Source organism: Aulonocara stuartgranti, assembly GCF_965226115.1.
Source record: "Aulonocara stuartgranti genome assembly, chromosome: 4".
Classification (NCBI taxonomy): Eukaryota; Metazoa; Chordata; class Actinopteri; order Cichliformes; family Cichlidae; genus Aulonocara; species Aulonocara stuartgranti.
In genome coordinates this window covers 4,321,384-4,340,517 of record NC_138942.1, presented here as the reverse complement: position 1 = coordinate 4,340,517, position 19,134 = coordinate 4,321,384, and the positions used below count along the sequence as shown (strand labels likewise).

The 19,134-nt window shown below is 42.4% G+C and overlaps 1 protein-coding gene across 4 annotated transcripts in view; it reads right to left on the bottom strand.

Moving 5' to 3' along the window:
• Positions 1–1,576: 1,576 nt before the first annotated feature.
• gas7a (growth arrest-specific 7a) overlaps positions 1,577–19,134 on the bottom strand; it is a 57,793-nt gene continuing 40,235 nt past the window's right edge. For all 4 annotated transcript variants that reach the window (XM_082531051.1, XM_082531053.1, XM_082531052.1 and 1 more), the window contains 6 exons: positions 17,673–17,751; positions 15,400–15,531; positions 13,155–13,278; positions 9,799–9,878; positions 9,170–9,268; positions 1,577–3,346 (listed from right to left, as the gene is read on the bottom strand). In XM_082531051.1, the coding sequence (XP_082387177.1) occupies positions 3,233–3,346; positions 9,170–9,268; positions 9,799–9,878; positions 13,155–13,278; positions 15,400–15,531; positions 17,673–17,751 (628 nt within the window). In that variant the 3' untranslated portion in view covers positions 1,577–3,232. The remainder of the gene's footprint in view (positions 3,347–9,169; positions 9,269–9,798; positions 9,879–13,154; positions 13,279–15,399; positions 15,532–17,672; positions 17,752–19,134) is intronic.

Here is a 19,134-nt window from a genome sequence, read left to right as displayed (position 1 = left end):
GACGTTTGACTGTTCAAGGGATTGGTTAAAAATCCTGGTGAAAATATAGGCAAGCTGGTCTGCGCAGTCTCTCAGCACACGTCCTGGTACGCCATCTGGGCCGGCTGCCTTCCTCGGGTTAACAGCCCGCAGGGTGCGCCTCACTTCATGCTCCTCCAGAGTGATGATGGTACTGCTGCCTTGGGCTGTATGGTGTAGCTGTTCCTCTGAGGCAAAGGGTGCAGTGACCTCAAAGCGTGTGAAGAAGATGTTCAGTTCCTCCGCCAATGCTGGGTCACCTTCAGCCATACCTGATTTGGACTTGTAGTTTGTCAGCTGCTGGACACCCTGCCACACCAGCCGGCTGTTCTTACTCTCCAGGTGGTTCTCGATCTTCTTCCTATAGTCCGCCTTGGCCTTCTTAATGCCTTTTTTCAGGTTGGCTCTAGCCCTGCTGTAGCTCTCCCTGCTTCCGGACCTGAAGGCGCTGTTCCTCTCTTTTAACAGCTGCTGGACTTCCCGGGTCATCCATGGCTTTTGGTTGGTGTAAACCCGGATCTGCTTGTCTACTGTGACAGTGTCTATACAGTGTTTGATGTAACAGAGGACACTGTTTGTGAACATTTCCAGGTCTTGATGTTGGAAGCCTGACAGCGGCCTCCTTCACTTGTGTGACCATCTGGGCCTTATATTCATTCTTCCAGTGAACAAGTACTGAATGCAAGTTCAACACCTGGAATCAACTCCAGATCTTGTATCAGTTTAATTCAGAATAATGAGGGAACAGATCTCATATGCTCATCAAACTTGTCAGCTGTTCAGTTTAGTTAGAGCAGAGGTGTGAAACATAAGGTCAGAGGGCCTCCAGTTTTGAAACTTTTGGGGCTTATAAAGTATTTTTTAATAAGTATTCCAGCATTTTCTTAATGATAAAGACATTCATTTTCATTTTTCATAGTCATTCATGTTACAAAACACAGATAAGCAATTAAATGACAGAAGATTTCCTGTTTTGTCACTACTATAATTTTTTTTCTTTTCTTTTTTACAATGGCTCCACAGTACTTAAAAAAGGACAATTTCTGTAAATTAACAAACAAAAATCATTTTTTGTAATTACAGGACAGCCTCGGCAATGAGCTACCAGAACATTCTCTGTAATTTTACACATTTAATTGTTGTAATTTATGACCAAAGACTTGTGGCAGCATTTCTCTGTTATGCAGAAAAAACGAGATGTACTGCTGAAAATAGACTTTCTAAGATACGTCAGGGTTAAGAGTGTAGTTTACATATTTACATTGATATAAAGGGGAGTTTCCCTGATCCGGTCCACAGACGGCTATATAACTTTCACATTGCTGCTTTTTATAAAAAACATCTATAATTCCCAAACAGTTCATGCTAGATGTCTGGAAAACCTCGTGAATTAAAGCTGATATTGATTGTGCCATTGTTCAATAATATAATTCAGGTGTAAAATGTAAAAAAAACCAACCCCATAATAATCATATTTGGATTCATTGTATGAAAATCTGTAAGAAACACTTGAGCAGTGTTATGAGCTGCAGGTTTAACATAAAACATGTTCACCAGGTTTATGAGTTTAAATTTTTTTTATTCACATCAATCAGATCTTAAATGAAACATCTTGCAGATGTAACTGCCCATTTCTAAACCCCCAGCCCCCCCTGGCAGAGTTACATAATGACACGCTGTGGCATTTAATTTTCAAAGAGGAGATTTATTTTGGACACTGCATTCCTCACTACACCGTTGGGACAGAGGTCACCTGTGATCCAACATTCTTAAAAACATTGGGAAAATCGGATTAAACTCACGTTAATGAAAACAGTCACCACAGAAGGGCAGTTAACTCAACCGTTATGTCATTGTGGATTCTGGTCAAGAACATTTAGTTGGAACATAACTCGTCACACTTAGTGCACAACATTGAGACACACTTATAAAAACCTCTACAACAAATACACTATTTCAAACCTACACATGAAGCCGTTTTGGGGGTGGGGGTCAAAGCAAAGTCTGAATGTGCTGCAGGGGACGAACGGTCAGTGTTTTTCATAAGGCAGCTAAGCATTTCTTTACTTTTTCACAACTTTTTTTGAGTGCCTGGCAGCTGGATTAAAAGCTTTATTATTTAACTTTGTCCTTCTGGGAACATAGAAAAGAAAAATTATTCCAAAACAAACAAAATGTAAAGACCGCGACAGACAAACACATATATGTAAACACGGACACGTAGTCTACATGCAGTCTCTGATATTTCTATCACCTCGCACTTCCCGCTGCATGTCGACCCTTAAAGATCTTCTCTTTAAGGGTCGACAAAACGTGAAACAGACGACGTTGAACAGTGCAAACATCGAACCAGTATGTACAAATGTACACCGATGCAGAGAAGAATAAATCAAGGACATTCCAGGTATATAACCGTTAGGCACTAAAAGGTGTTTCAGTGTAATTTGGACCACCTTTTCCTCCTTCGCGCTGATTCAAAATAGACCCTGGCCTAAATCTTGGGACTCCATCTTGGGACTTGTGCTGAGTGTAATCAAATCCCGATTGCAAAATGCTTGGAAAAGTTGAGGTTTCTGGATATTTATGCTGTACACTTTCCTTTTTTTAAGTGGGAGAAAGCTCCAAAATTATGGACAAGATAGAGAATACCTTGTTTAACTTCCATAAACTACACCGAAACAGCCATCATGGTTCCACAGAGTGTGCAGCTCTCCACGTACAGTGAAAACAATATATTCAAAACATGCATTTCCACCAAAATGGACCAGCAAATTATGAAAATATATCATTCCAAGCTCTCAGTATGCTTCAGTATCCAAAATAATATCAATAATCAGACTTTTTTTTTGTTTGGTTTACTCAGACTGGAAAAGTGTTGGCTGACGCTAAACTGAACAATTCAAAATACGTACATTTTTTTTAATAATCTCAACTTTACAACAGGTAAACAGCAGAATATGTTAAATGGCATTCAGTAAGCTAATGTGGATTATGATGGGGTTTAAATTTAGAAGGAACATGCTGGTACTTGGGTCCGTTACTGTTAGCTGGACTGTTTTCCTCCTCACTGTTCCACTCAGAGAGAGGATGAGCAGACCTCAGGGGTCTGAACATGCACCGTCCCCGAATCAGTGTCATCAAGTGTTCCTGGATTCTGTGGATGTGTTTTAATACTGAAGACAGGACAGCTGATCCCAGGTCAGGCCGGGACGAGCTATATGTCCATATCCACAGGCCGAACATCGCCGGTTTTGTTCTCCTTCACCCACAGCTCTCTGTCTTTGGCGGGATCCACATTCTGCAGCAGCTGGTCGACGGGCTCAACCATCTGAAAAGATATTAACAGTAATGTGACCCCTTAAAACTTCAGTCTTCATTCAGAGTTAAACACCTAAAGGTCAGGTGCTCAGGAGGTGCTGAGCGGTCAATTGATTGGATAATCTGCCCAAAAATCCCAAAAGAGTTTGGTGACAAACTAAACCACAAACTTTAGTGACAGTTTTTATATAACAACATGTTTCATTACTTGCAAAATCAATGACTTTGACCCAAATGACTTCTTCACAATCAGCTGATTTTTTTCAGGCCCCCAAACTGCAGTGGAGGAGGTCGAAATGCAGCGTTTTTGAGCCCTCATAACCCCACAAGTACAGGAGATATCCACATGAAATGTTCAGGACTGAAAATCAGGAAGCTCATCACCCAGTGTCACAAATATTAGCACATTTTTGAGTCTGTGTGGCCTGGATGTCAAAAAGGAGACCTTATTTTGAGCAGCTACCTGTCCCACCTGGTGACATGAGGCTTTTAACTTTACCCAACATGCACCTTTTTAGGTTTTCTCTTGCAAATGATCAGAAAACAATTTAAACATTCAGGAGAACAGTGCTTCTTTTCCTGTTTCTCTAATTCTCTTTATAAGGAGCTCTTATTCTCAGAGACGTTAACCAGTGCAGTTTATTCAAACTGTGATCCCAAAAATGATTCTAGAAGCAAATCATGCTGTACATAGATGAGATTTTGGACATTTGGAGCAACTCAAAAATGCAAGAACAAGTCCAAGAGGGGAATCCACCTTTTTCCAGATGGGATTCATATCCTCGGACTTCACACTCGGCTGCACAAAGCAAAGAATGTAAGCCTCAATCAAGCCAACGGAAATGCAACATGAGGCCGAGACCATGGTCGGGAGTTCAAGGTTCAAGGTTCTTTATTATTTGTCACATGCATAGTTATACAAGTATAACACACAGTGAAATGTAGTCTGACACGCTCCTCGACATGTGCAAAAATTGGGGGGGGGGGGGGGGGGGGGGTGTAGAGGAAGAACATTATTTATATATATATATATATATATATATATATATACACACACACATATAGTATATACACTGGGTGAATGTGCAGTAGTAGCAGCAAGCAGGTGAATTCTGTACATTAATATGAATAGATATCTGACTATTTTACAGGATAGACAATATAAACATATTTAAAATTAAAGGAATTGAAATGTACATTGTGCCTTGGCTTAGTGTCTGGAAGAGAGTCCTGTCTCAGTCAATTATAGATGATGTGAGAGGGCGGGTGTGTGTGTTTAGGGCACGGATGGCTTGGGGATAGAAGCTCCTCTTGAGTCTCTCTATCCTTGCCTGGAAGATGCGGAGCCTTCTACCAGATTGCAGAAGTTGGAACAGTTTGTTGCCAGGATGGGACGGGTCCTTCAGTATCTGCGCTGCTCTAGTCCGGCATATCCTGGTGTAGGTGTCCTGAAGCGGGGGGAGAGCAATTCTGCAGCAGCGTTCTGCTGTACGGATCACTCTCTGGAGAGCTTTTTGGTCCTTCACACAGCTGTTCCCGAACCACGATGTCATGTTCTGTGTGAGGATGCTCTCCACAGCGCCTCTATAGAAAATCCTGAGGATCTTTGGAGAGACCCTGAACTTCCTCAGTTGTCGTAGGTGATGCAGGCGCTGCCTAGCCTTTTTGGTCTGGACCTGAATGTGGGCAGCCCATGTCAGGTCTGAGGAGATGTGGACACCAAGATACTTGAAGGACTGCACCCTCTCCACTGGAGCTCCATTGATGATAATGGGCTTGTAGTCTCTGTGCTGACCCCTTCTGAAGTCCACCACCAGCTCCTTGGTCTTGCAGACGTTCAGCTGGAGGTGGTTGTCCTGGCACCACGATGCCAGATTCTTCACTTCATCCATGTAGGCCGCCTCATCGTTGTTGGAGATGGCACCCAACACCACTGTGTCGTCAGCAAACTTCACAATGGTGTTGGAGCCATGGGTGGCCACACAGTCTGAAGTGTAGAGGGAGTAGAGCAGTGGCGAGAGGACACATCCCTGAGGTGCTCCTGTGTTGATGGTGATGCTGTTGGAGAAGCACCTGCCCACCCTCACCACCTGAGTTCTGCCAGTGAGGAAGTCCAACACCCATGCACACAGACGGCTGTTAAGTCCCAGATCCCTCAGCTTTGTGAACAGTCTGCAGGGCACTATTGTGTTAAACGCTGAACTGTAATCAACAAACAGCATTCGCACATAGTTACCCTGTTTCTTGTCCACGTGGCTGAGAGTGGTGTGTAGGACGTGGGCGATGGCATCCTCTGTGGATCTGTTGGATCTGTAGGCGAACTGCAGCGGATCTGTGGTGTCTGGGATGGAGGAGGAGATGATGTTCTTCAGCAGCCTCTCAAACACCTTCATTACTACCGAGGTCAGTGCAACTGGCCGGTAATCGTTCAGGGATGAGGGTTTGCTGTTCTTGGGCACAGGGATGATGGTGGATCTTTTGAAGCATGTGGGGACCACAGACTTCGCCAGGGACTCGTTGAAGATGTAAGTGAACACACCTGCTAGCTGGTCAGCACAGCAGCGCAGCAGACGGCCGGTGATACCGTCTGGCCCCGCCGCTTTCCTTGTGTTCACTCTCCTCAGTGCCGCTCGGACGTCATGCTCCGCGATGCTGGTCACCGGTCTCTCGCTGATGACGTCACTGTCCTCGGTAGTCAGGCGGTAGATAGCATTAGCCGCCTGGCTAACCTCGAAACGGGCGTAGTTTTGTTTTGTTCATATGTGTGATTAAAGGATGTCTGAATGAGAGGGAGACAGGTGGAAAGGTGAACATCCAAGGAGCAGAGGTAGTAAAAGCAACCTTAACTAACTTGGATCAACCATCCAAAGCAACAGAGGTGAAGAGGAGAGTGCAGGCAGGGTGAAGCAGGTGGAGGTGAGTGTTAGGGGTGAGTTGTGACAGAAGGATAGCAGCAAGAGTGAAAGCGAAGGTGGAACGGCTATGGTGTATGGATTAGAGATGATGGCACTGGCAAAAAGACAGGAAGTGGAGCTGAAGATATTAAGATCTAAACTGGGAGTGACCAGGACAAAGGATGATGAATATGGAGGATAAGAAAAAGAAGAAGAACTAATGATGTGAACCAGAGATTTTAACTCAGAATACTGTGAGTCTTCCATAAAGTCTGTGTGCTAACAGAGGCTAAACCAGATCATGAGATTACCGTGGCCTACGGCTGCAACTCCCATCTGTATTCATTAGTCGGGTTCATTGAGCTTCAGTGTTGCTGCACATTTAAAATCTTCCTCTATGCAGACGAAAACAAAAAGTGAGCAATCCAAACGTAAAAGCTGTGTGACTTGAACTGTCCTATATTTTGCTTGCAGATGATTGTATTGGTTTCATCTCTGGTGCGTCTGTCACCTCTGCGGTATTCATGTTGTCAGCTTTCACGCAGAGAGGCGCCCTCGTTCTGGAAGCTTCCTACAGCGCTGACAGAAAACGTCTCGTCACATTCAAAGGCCTTTGGCCCTAAATGAGCAGAACGTCTGGGCGGGTTTCTCTGAGGATCTGAGAGAGCTCAGCCGGCGCGCTGCATCAAAGGCTGACGCGGGATCGCCCAGGGCTCGCTCTGTCACAGCACCTACGCTCGCCAGCTCAAGAAGCACGAAGCACGAAGTCGCATCACAGCAGTGACACCACTGCTGATGGTTTACTCGGACCCGTAATGCACCGATTAGCTGATTATTCAGTCTGTTGTTCAGTAAAGGTGAGAATCACCAGACGGTCCACGATATGATGTTATCACAAAACTTCTTATTGCGATTTTTATAATATTCTGCGATATGCTCAGTATGGCAATTACATTTATCTTGACTCAAAGTTAAACTTTGTTAATATCTGTTTTAGCCAATAAAAAGGTGTCACTTCAGTTACTTATTTTCTGCAAAATGAAATTGTCAAGCATACCAACGCTGTCACCGTCTGACATCAGACTGCTACTGAATGGGGTCAAGTCGGCAATTACATGTAATCTGTTACTGATAACACAGCAATTAACTATGATGTTGACATAGACAGAAATCCACATTTAACTACTAAATGTGAGCTCAGCAAACTTCCTGGTCTATAGGAATGTAACCAGAATAAAACCAGCTGGTGGCAAAGACTGATTCACTGATGGTAACATGTTGGTTATCTGTCTGCATTTATACACTAAACTCAATTATTTGCAAAGCTACAACAATCTCTGAGTGTGACTGCAGTCAGTCCAAGTTAGACTGAGCCTTGTATCAGGAGACCTGTGCCTGGTGATCTAAAGATGCTGTGAGTGTGCAACACCCTCAAGCTCCGGGAAACCATTTACTCACCAAAACTAAACTAGGACGTAGCATTGTCATGGTGTTCAGTGTTGGTTTCTCGTTGAGCTGATTTAAGTTTGCTTTGCTAACGTTATTATAGGACAGCGGTGCATGAGATGAGCCCTCTGGTTCATACTGTTCCCATATCACCACACACACATCGCGATGCTATGCTGTATCGATTTTTTCCCCACACCTCAATCATTTGGTTCAGAAAATGTACGTTGCCAGGCGGCCTCTTCACATTTTATAATTTATCATACATGACAAAAAAAAAGGAACACGTCCCTTTGAGATGCTGAACTTTGGATTTTTCCCCCTATTTTTGCCACAGAAATTATTTATATATCATATTAGTACTACTTTTGATACTTACACCCTCGTTAAGGCACTGGCTTGGTGTAGGCGAGAGGTGTGGCATGGGTTACCCCAAATACTTCCATCAGACTAAGCCTGAATGTGGCCCAAAGAAAACTGCAATGTGTGACCTGTTTTAGGTGGATTAACTAGCCAATATTTTCACTCTGACTCTAAATACAAAAAAAGTTATGATATACAGTGATGTGAGTCTATAAGAAGCAAATCAACTCCATTCAGTATTAAAACCAACTGTTTTAAGGATAATGCGGAACTACAAATTAATAGAATGTAGCTAAAAAGCAGGGATTGAAAAGATGTTTTTCCAAAGTCTGACACTGAAGGCTCTCGCCGACAGTCTCTGCTTGGATCTGGAAAAAAGGGAACTGCAGTGTTACTGTGGAATAAATTAGGGACGCTAGCTTCTGGCTCCGAAGTGTGTGGGTACATCCATCATTTACAAGCCATCTACAATCTTAAGGGTGAGATTTCTGTTTTCATCTGTGAATATGAAATGAGTACACAACATCAGTGGCTTTGGAGACGGATTTAGAGTTCTTGTGATCAAAAAACAGCAGGAAACACAGAATTACAGTTACCAGGAAAACTGAGCGAGAAACTGAAGTGATTAAGTAAAAAATAAGGTGAGAAAAAGGCTCTGCAGATTACACAAAGACTAGAAACCTGCAAAGACAGAAGCAGAAACTATTAATAATAATAATAATAATGGATTGGATTTATTTACGCTTTTCAAGGTACCCAAAGCGCTTTACAATGCCACTATTCATTCACTCTCACATTCATACACTGGTGGAGGCAGCTACAGTTGTAGCCACAGCTGCCCTGGGGCAGACTGACAGAGGCGAGGCTGCCATATCGCGCCATTGGCCCCTCTGGCCAACACCAGTAGGCAAGTAGGGTAAAGTGTCTTGCCCAGGGACACAACGACCAGGACAGAGAGCCCAGGGATTGAACCGGCGACCTTCCAGTTACAGATGCGATTCCCAACCCCCTGAGCCACGGTCGCCCCAAAAGACAAAACCATTACAAAAAAAGAACAAAAACAGGACACAAAATGACAACAGAAGCCAAAATAATACCACAAAAAAGTGCTAAAACTGCCACAAACTCACACTCTGGTTGAACATGTCTGTTTCATGCCGTAGGGTCGTATACTGTCGTAAATGCTGCTGAATCCACTCGATCCGCTCCACCTCCAGTTTCTCCAGCTCCTACACGGAAAAGGGAAGACAAATGTCCTACTTAGTAAGACAGACAGCCGATAACCGCTGTACTACACGCAGATTATCAGTCCTTCATTAATGAGCAGAGATCCCACCACTGAATATGTTGAAATAAAAATCCAGCTTTTGCTCTTTTCTCTGACCTCATATATAAAACGGCCGAGGTTCTTTCAACACAAGCTTAACTTTTACATTTGAATATAATATCAACAGTATTTAGGAAATATTATATCTTTCAGAGGTTATAAATATGATTTAAAACCAGATAAATAATATTTTTTAGACAAATACCTGCACACAATGCTATTAAGTGTCCACTGTTAAAAACCATAACACCTTTAGTTCATTGGTGTAAATGTTTAAAGTCTAATTACAGAACCTAATTGTACTTATTTGTGATTTTCCTGTACAGTATACATTACACAGTATAAAGTGTCACAGCTCAGACCTAGAAGAGAAGACATGCATCATATTTTGTTTCGGTCTTTTTGGCTCGTGAATCACACACAGCTGTTTACCATGCTGGTTGTCACCATTTCTTCAAACCACTTGGACTGGGTTTGGTTGTAGAGGTCCACACAGCGCATCAGGTCATCACCTGGAAAAAACACATAGCAACACGATGAGAAGAACAGCTGATGGTGTTTTATTTTGTTTCAGCTCTGAATGCATGATCGTGGATCTGCTGGTTAACACGTGCTGCAAGGCCTGTAACGATCAGCAGAGGGCGCTCAGGGATCAGCATTCAGCGAGCGCAGCGCCATCACAGATGAATCCCAGCTTCTCGTCGACCTGTACTATAAATGTTTAGCACCTTTCAAGACGATAGAAGCGTTTAATGAACGGTTTACAGCACACTGCACTTCAGCTATAAGCAGATGTAAGGACATTTCACGTGTCGAGAGGCAGCTTTGTTTTACTGTGAGCGGAACGTCTAATTGTGGGTGTCCACAGAAGAAATCCTAAATTTCAGGAGATATTTTGTTGCTGTATCTGTATATTCAGGCTGTGGACAGCTTTTTGCCTTTATGGTACTTGTTAAAGTTTTTTCCTTGAGCAACTTGTTCAGATTTTAGTTTATTTGCTGTCTCATTTATGTAGACCACAATGACTGTGACTAAGTTTTATGGGGCATACAACAGTATTAATCAGCATGCTTCATCCCTGCAGTAATGCGTTATATAAACAGTTACTTTAATAATAAAAAATCTTCTTACAAATCATGACCGAAGGGTACTGAATGACCAAAGAAGGATATATTTTTTTCCCTTTTAAATTTGTGTTTAATAAATAATCAAAATGTAAATAACAGTATAGTATTAAATTATAATTATATGGACATTCAACATAATCTAATAAAAGATGAATTGACCCAGAAGGAATCACGGCTAAATGATGAGCCTGGATGTCAAACAGTAGGTAAAAGCAACTCCTTTTATATGATATAATTCGAGCAGCCATCTCTCCATCATGTGATACGATCCCTTTACAGTTTAACCAAAATGTAGTTTTCTGCTGTGACGTATCAGGAACAGATATTCAGGTATTCAGATATTCATGGCTGTTTCTGTTCCTCTACGCAGCCGACATTAAACTGATGGTTGTGGTTTTTTAACAGAGCTTAAATTTGTTTTTCATCCCTGAAATCTTCTGTAGATATGTGCTGGAACAAAGGGCCATACTTCAACCTGCCCTCGACCTTGAGGTCCTGTAACTGTGAAATATTCACAGGATGAAGGTAAAGTTTTACATGACTTTTTCATTTCCTCCCCTCACATGATTCAAGTAAAGAATTGAAAGAAACTGAACATTTTATGTGTTTTATATTATAGAAATACTGTATTTTTTATAGTAAATTGATAAAACTGCTTTGATGTTGCTATGTTTGTGTTTTGTTTGTGTTATATTGTATTTCATCAGCACTGTGGTTTTTATTAGTTCAAGCTCAGTTCTTAGACAGTTGCCTTTATATGAGGCTGTAAACAGGATTTCCAATACACGCTAAACGTCGACAGTTAAAACAGATGCACGTAGCTTCTGGCTCTGAAAAATGAAGACGACACACAAGTGCCTCTAACCTGTATTCTATTTAATAGCCACCAGGGGGCGAAACCTGTGAAAACAAAAGGATTTCTGGTCCTCTTGAAGTGTACAGGACCTCTCTAAACACTTTCCTGATGATATTATGGGCTCAGTCACTTGTTTCATTGGGTAAAGACTTGTGACTGAAAAGTCATTAGCCATTGAGCATGCAGTCTGTCCCTCGCTCATCACACTGAGTTTGAAAGATGTTGAAAATGCTCTTCTAAGGCTTCAAAACTGGACGACAGCACTGCAGCTACTGTCTATGATCCTAAACATCCTTTTGATGTAGTCTCTCCTTCCAGTTTCTTTACTGCCGACCAAAGACGGCAGGAAGTTTAAGCTCTTTGCATCCTTACACTGAGCTAGGAAAAGAGGAAAACCATAGATGCTTTTTAAAATTCCTTCAGTGCAGGTAAAATGGGTAAAACACCTCCCTGTGTTTAGCAGCGAGTAGTATTTGGCCCAACTTTAAGGTAGCAGCAGCACAAAGCCGACATCAATCACCTGAGCCTCGTGGAAGTTATTGATTAGTGTTGTGAACCGTGACTAATCTACTGAGGGGCGGACAGAAAGATTAGTTCCTGCAGAGCGTTTCCTCTCCAGAGGAGAAATATGGAGGGAAACTATTACAACAGGATCTTTTCTCATCAGGATGCCAAACATAGAGTTTCTTCTCTTTGGCGAGAAAACCCCCCACATCATAATAACAATGCATCCACACAGTCTGCAGAATATTGAACATATGGCTGATATTTTAGTTTAAGCCTTCCACGCTGCAGATGGATATGGAGGATGAAAAATGCATAAAAAATATCACAAATCAATATTTATTTATTAATGTACTTTACAGTAACAGTTTTATTTCTGCACATATTTAACTTTTAATTTGAATTTCTGCATTTAATTCTGTACTTCTTTATGTATTTATTAATGTAAAATAACCAATTAATTTTTTAAGTAATGTATTTATTTTACTTAAGCGATAGAACCCTAACTGTAAAGTTGACCAACTAGAAGCTTAGAAAGTTATTATGCAAACAATAACATGACAATAACGTCTAAAAAGGATATAAAGGCACACACTGTTGTGATGTTAGAGGACCAAATATTCGACTTCCTGTCCACACGCGAGTGCAGAACTTGAGTTTTTGAAAACTTTAGTCTTCAGTGACATAAACAGATGTTTACATGTGTGAGCGAAATGTCAAAAGGCATAAAAAAAAGGTAAGTTTTCTAAAATACTCAAGTAGGTTTGGGCAGGGTCATCCTGATGTGCTCAGCAAGCAGCTGCTAAGTACAGCTGATAATGATAATAACAGCCAGTGATTCTGCAGTAATACTGACACTACATGTTGTAGAGTAATCAGTTTTATGCAACAGTAACTACACAAACGCGTGAGTGTGCAAACTTTAGACTGCTACTGTAAGTTTGACTTCCCTGTGCAGTACAAAGCTGCAGCCAGGTGAGCTTAGCTCAGCATAAACGTTAGAAAAAGTGGTACGGTAACAATAAGGCTGGTTTCCATCTTCTCCTTTCTTTAAACAAAAACAGGTTTACTGTCCAAAACGTCAAACTGCTCCTTTACCCCAGGAACAAGGGGAACTAAAACCACTTACAAACCTCTTTTATCGTTTCCAGCTGCTCACAGATGTGCTTTAAAACTTCATTATCCTGTTCTTTTATCCAGCTGTTTCAGATTCCTGTAAACTTTCCCCCCTCACATAAAATTCCCTGAATTTTCCATTTATTATTTGACGACTGTACTTTTGTGAGACTTTGACCTCTGACCTGCTTGTGTGGATTTCCGCCGGGCCTTCTTTATGTCCTCCTCCGTCTTATTGCTGAGTTTAATTTCCAGCTGCTGGGTCTTCACCTCCAGATCCTTCTGCCTGTCTGCCAGGGCTTTACGTGCCTGCGGCGCACACAGAAACAATGAGTCATTCGTGGTAATCCTCAGATTTACTGCACCTACATCTATTACTACAGTCATTATAGCCTTTTCATGCTGGCTTCTGACTTCCGTGCTGCGATCCTGGTCTCATCCTTTAATCTTCTTCTAATCCATACCATTGAGTCTTTCCTCTTATTCTGTACATAGGCAACTCTCCAAGGTTGTGCTGTGATTGTGTTTGAAATGTAAACACAGAATAATATAATAACGGCGATGTGAGCCAAAACAGCCCATTTTAAACCTGAGACATTGAGCAGCAGATATTTCTTTTCAGTTTTATCAGAGTTAAGACAGAAAAACCAAAAAAATAAAGCATAATGCAGATATTAAAAAGTGGTATAGTATAGTACACAGTAAATCTGAAGACTGTTTAAGAGCTTAAGGTAAAAATCTAAAAGAAACTGAAAATAGAAACGTATGTAAAAAGTTGAATATAATTCATTAAAGTGTCTACAGGACAAGAACTTAATAAGTCCATCCATCGCAGTCCAGATCACGAGGACGGCTGTCTAAGTAGTAATGCCCAGACCTCCATCTCCGCGGACCCTCTAGCTCTTCTGGGGGATACCAAAGTGTTCCCAGGCCAGCCAAGAAATCTCTGGGTCTGCCCCAGGGCCTCCTCCTGATAGGACAAGTCTGGAACATCTCACCCAGGAGGCGCCCAGAAGGCATCCTAATAATCGCTCCTTTCAATGTGGAGGAAGAGTAGCGGCTCTACTCTGAGGCTGTCCTGAATGACTGCACTTTCACGCTCTCTCTTCACCACGATGGACCAGTGCAATGTCTGCATCACTGCAAATACAGCGGGTAATGAAAATTACCCTTTTCATACCAAAAACCACGGCCTCAGACTGAGATGCAATTCTCTTTCCAGCTGCTTCACACTGGTCTGCAAACAGCCCAATGTGAGCAGGTCAACGCTCGACGATCTGCAAAAGCAGCGACGAGATCCCGAGGCCCACAAAAATTCTGAACAGCATCTGGACAGCCATGGTCGCAGAGTCCAACACCCAATGAGATGAATCTGACTTACAGCTGGCAATAAAAGGGCCAAGCAATTATAGCGGTTGCACAGGAGGACTTCAATACCCTATACTTCTAAAATCCAGATGCTCTGAGTACACAAAACACATGTAGACTGGTTAGACAAACTCCCACACATCCTCGCATAGCATTGAGAGTATAAAGAGCTGGTCCAGTGTTTCAGGACGACTGGCACATCGTTCTCCTTGAATCCAAAGTGTGACTAATGGGTCCTCTCCAGCACCCTGGCATAAGCCTTCATGACTTCCACACAGTATCGCTGAGGTGTCGACCACAACAGCCCCACATCATCCAGAGCTTTCAGAAACTCAGGGCATCAGAGTGAACTTCATCCACCCTGCCACTGCCACCAGACTCTGCCTCCACTATAGAAGGAGTGTCATTGGGACTAAAGAGAAGCATTCCTTCCAAGACCTGATTATGTCCTAAGCTAAGGTCAGCTGAACGCCTTCCCCAACATACACAGTGTGGACAGGAAGCTGCTTAACCCTCCTGAGTCGCCTCATGGACCAACCGACACAGCGTTATCTTATTTTGCTGAATAACTACGATGCAGCAAAATAAAAACAGAATAAAAATGGCTTTCTACAAGTAGGAAATGATTTCCACCTATGTTATGTGTGGCACTAATAAGACCAATAATCTTAATGGAAACAGCAAAAGGCTCCCTAGATCTCTAGTAGAAATGACGGTGCATGAACAACTGCCAACAAAGCGAGGTTGTTGGCTCTGCTTCTAGCTCTTCTGGCAGTGAAAACACAGTGTTCACATATTGCTGCCACCCACCACAACATGCCACAAAAATAAAAGTGAAAAGCAGAAAAAAAAAGATCTGTGCAAGACAGAATCCGCATCCATTCATGAGCTGATACAGCAGGTGGGAAGCAGCAACAAAACACCGACTGCCATGAAGGGCCGAGCGTAGGAGGTACCGGAGCTGCTATCATTATGTCATCACTCTGATCCAAACAAAGACTCGTCTGCGTGAAGCTTTACTGCATGTTTTGTGTGCATGTCAGCGACGGCATCACCACGCACCTTCTCCACGCTGGCGTAGCGGCTGGCCAGCTGCTTCCTGAGGTCGGCGATGTGATGGTCGTACTTCTTCAGGTCCTTCTTGAAGTTGTCGCCCCTGAAGGTCAGCAAGGGCTTCTCTACCTCCGTGTGGAGCTGTGAAAACAAAGCAGTCAGATATCAGTAATGTGCAGCGTGCTTTAAGAGCTTTCTGGTGTTCCTAATGCTTTGCTCTCTCATTTTCAGTAAAATGCAGTCAAATACAAAACCACCCACCCATGCACAAAATCAGAAATAAATCTAAAGAATGACTTTAAGCTTTACTCAGCTATTCAGCAATTATGGCAGAGCTGTTTTAGGTGCCCCTCCCTGAGCCCGGTTCTGCTTCCCTTTGTCACCAAGTGCTTGCTCAAAGAGGGTCATTTGATGGGTTTTCTCTCTATTATTACAGAGTCTTTACCTTACAGTCCTTGAGGAACTGCCGAATTTAACTGAATTAAATTAAAGTTAAATTAAAGCTTGAGTCCACGTTTAAACTGAGCTTAAAGTAGAAAAAAGTGGATATACACGAACTAGAATCTTCAATCTACCAACAGCACTCATGGTGTGGTTAATTTTACCTGTGATGTAAATCTGAATACAATGAATTATTCCAAAGAGTGGTCCTTGGCTTTACTTCATCTATATGAGTAAGATCCACTCCTGATCCTCACAGGTTGGCAGGTGGTGACACCCCTAACCTATGGGCACGAGTTGTAAGTGACCGAAAGAATAAAACCGTGGATACAAACAGCAGAAACTAGTTTCCATTGGGTGGCTAGGCTCTGTGTTGAAAAGAGCTAGCTGAGGTCCTCTGGGCATCTGATCACGATGCCTCCTTCGTATCTTTCTTTGGAGGTTTTTGGTCAAAGCGAGCTGAAAGGAGAATCTCTGGTTCAGCCACAACTAGCTGGAGAGACTTTATATATCATCTGGATCACATCGTGCAAAAGCATCTGGAATACACTGCTTAGCCTGCTGCCACTATAACCCAACTTTGGACAAGTGGAAGAAAATAGATGGATTTTATCAGTCTAGAAGAAAGCATTTAGTCTCCAAGAGCGGCTCTAGAGGTGTAAAGCTAACCCGATGTTTACGATTGTTACCATGTCTTTTATACTTTGTTTTTTTCTGAAGAACACCTGCCCTTTTACTGCATCAGCCACTGGTAGTCTGTAGCTTTAGGTAATTTTCAGTGTTTACTGGTAGCGGCTAACTCCCTGGTGCCCGGCAGCAGAGTTATGGGGTTGTATCAGAGACCTCACGCACCATTCAAATGTTTCTGGGATTTACATGTTTGTGGATTTTGATTGTTTTTTGCTTAATTTTGACAGGGGGATGTAGCATGGAGCGTTTCAGCCCACAGTTTGGTTAGTAATGTCTACCTGGATCAAAACTTACTCCCATTTATGTTTATTGGATCCATATCTTAAAGTGTGAACAGCACAATTTGCAGTTTTTAGGCACCTTAAAATCAATACATACATTGGCAGTGCATTTAACTTGGATCTTTATTAAACTGTGGAAAAGTGCAGCTAAATGGGTGTCAACTGTCTCTGTCTCTCAGCAAAAGTTTGTCCAATATTACGATTTGTTTTTTTAAATGACATTTCAATGGACTGCGAGGTGCCTTTCAGCACTGATGGTTCTGCATGCTGAATACTAATCTGGTGCAAATGGCAAAGCTTGAAGCTACTGATGAACTGTAGCTTATTTAAAACTCGGAGAGCAAAACAAGTTGCGGCTTCTGCAGGCTTGATAAGACTCCTCATTCCTCCGCCTTGTTATACTTTACCTCCACCCATGATAACAAAGCATGGAGCCCTGCTGGAGCTGGGAAAGGCCTGCATAGCCTTCGGCGTGGGGCTTGTCAGAATACGTAGCTAATTAATTAGACAACAGAGAGCTACGAAAAGCTCAGAGGCTGCCTTTGCTTTATTTAAGGCTGCCTCTGAAGCCACTATGCTGTTTCTGCATCACCGGTAATCGGACTCACAGACGGGTCATTTTCTGTGGTCAACACAGGCGAGGCTGAAGTAAACAAAACCCGTCACCTCAGGATGTGGTCGGATCAAGTATCCGTTTCCACAGCTGACTGAAAACATTCAACACTTGACCTGAAGGTGCACAAAACTGAAAATTTAAGGCAGAAGAAAAAACCTTCATGATTCTGTCTACAGGATAGAATAATAATGCTAAAGTAGAGCTGATCAACTAATTCAATCCTGGTGTTTAATCTGTATATGAGTAGATTTTACCTTGTTGGAGAACTTGAGGTGAACTTCAGCCTCATCATGGAGACTCTTCTTAAGCTGAGTCCACGCTTCTCCGAGAGTCCTGAGAGAACATCGACGTGAAAGAAGTTAAACTCACAGATCAAAAGCATTGAACGGTTGGGTCAAAGTGTACAAACGAAGCAGATACAAGATGCAGAATTATTACCTTAACAGCATAAAAAGCAAAAGCAGATTCTGTGCAGCAAAATAAATAATCCATACGTACAGAACCCGAGCAAAGTTTCAAATAATGGTCTCAGCTTATATATAACGAAACAAAGAAAGTCCTCAAAGGACTCTGTGCAGACCTCAACAAACAAAACAAAACAAAAAATAAATTTGCTCGTTTAAGTTTAGCTTTTATTCATTACTAGTTTCTTCTTTTCGGTGTTAGCGACAGCTGTAAAAGGCTGATGGAGTATTGTCGTCACCCGCTGGGCAGAGAGAGTGGAAACCCAAGTTTGAGAACAAAGTCGCTTAGGATGTCAAATTGATACCACAGGTGGACTGGCAGCTGCCAGTATTTTTTATAAATGATACCAAAGGATCATATTTGTCAAGGCCATGGATCAAAATGTCATGTAGTGTGCTGTGAGCGGCAGGAGGAAGGATCCAAATGCAGGACTCATAAAGGGCAAAAACTTAAAGCAGCAGCTTTATTTGCTGGGAAAACTCAAACATGAATATAAGGAAACTAAAACCAGAAACGCGAAGCACGAAGCACTAACTAGAAATCTGGGGAAACTAGAAAACAGAACTGAACAGCTAACTAGAAAGCTACCACAAACACAGAGGAGAAAACACAGCGTGGAGAGCATACGATGCGACGCCTGACAAAGAGAAACACAGGACTTAAACACACCAGCAGGACAACGAGAGGATGGGGAACAGGTGGTAACACAGCTGGGACAAATCAGACCTAATGAGACAAAGGAAGCAAAGCAGAATACATGGACAAAGGACACAGACTGTCAAAGTAAAACAGGAAGTATAACACAGAGGAACATGGAGGAACACGCAGACGAGCGTCACAAGACGAGGAACATGAAAAAGACAAAATAACAGAAACCAAAATCCTAGGACTAAAAATATAACACAAGCAGAACCAAAACCCATGAATCACAATAATCAAAGAATATAACTAAAACCCACACAAAGACACTGCGTCACAGACCCAGTACTGTGACACAAAAAGCTCAGAACATCAATACAAACATGTGACTGACAGTTTGCAAAAATCCAAAGCTTCTTCAGCCTGGTTGTGTTGGAAAATTTCACCAAACTGACAAAAGGTAGAACACGCTTTTCTTTTTTTGAGTTACTTTCATAAGAATGCAGGATTGTTTCTGGTTCTGAACTCTCCTTTTAGTGGCAGCAGTTTGATCCCTGGCTCCTCCAGCCTGTACGTCCAAGTACCCTTGGGTGGGATACTGAACCCTGAGTT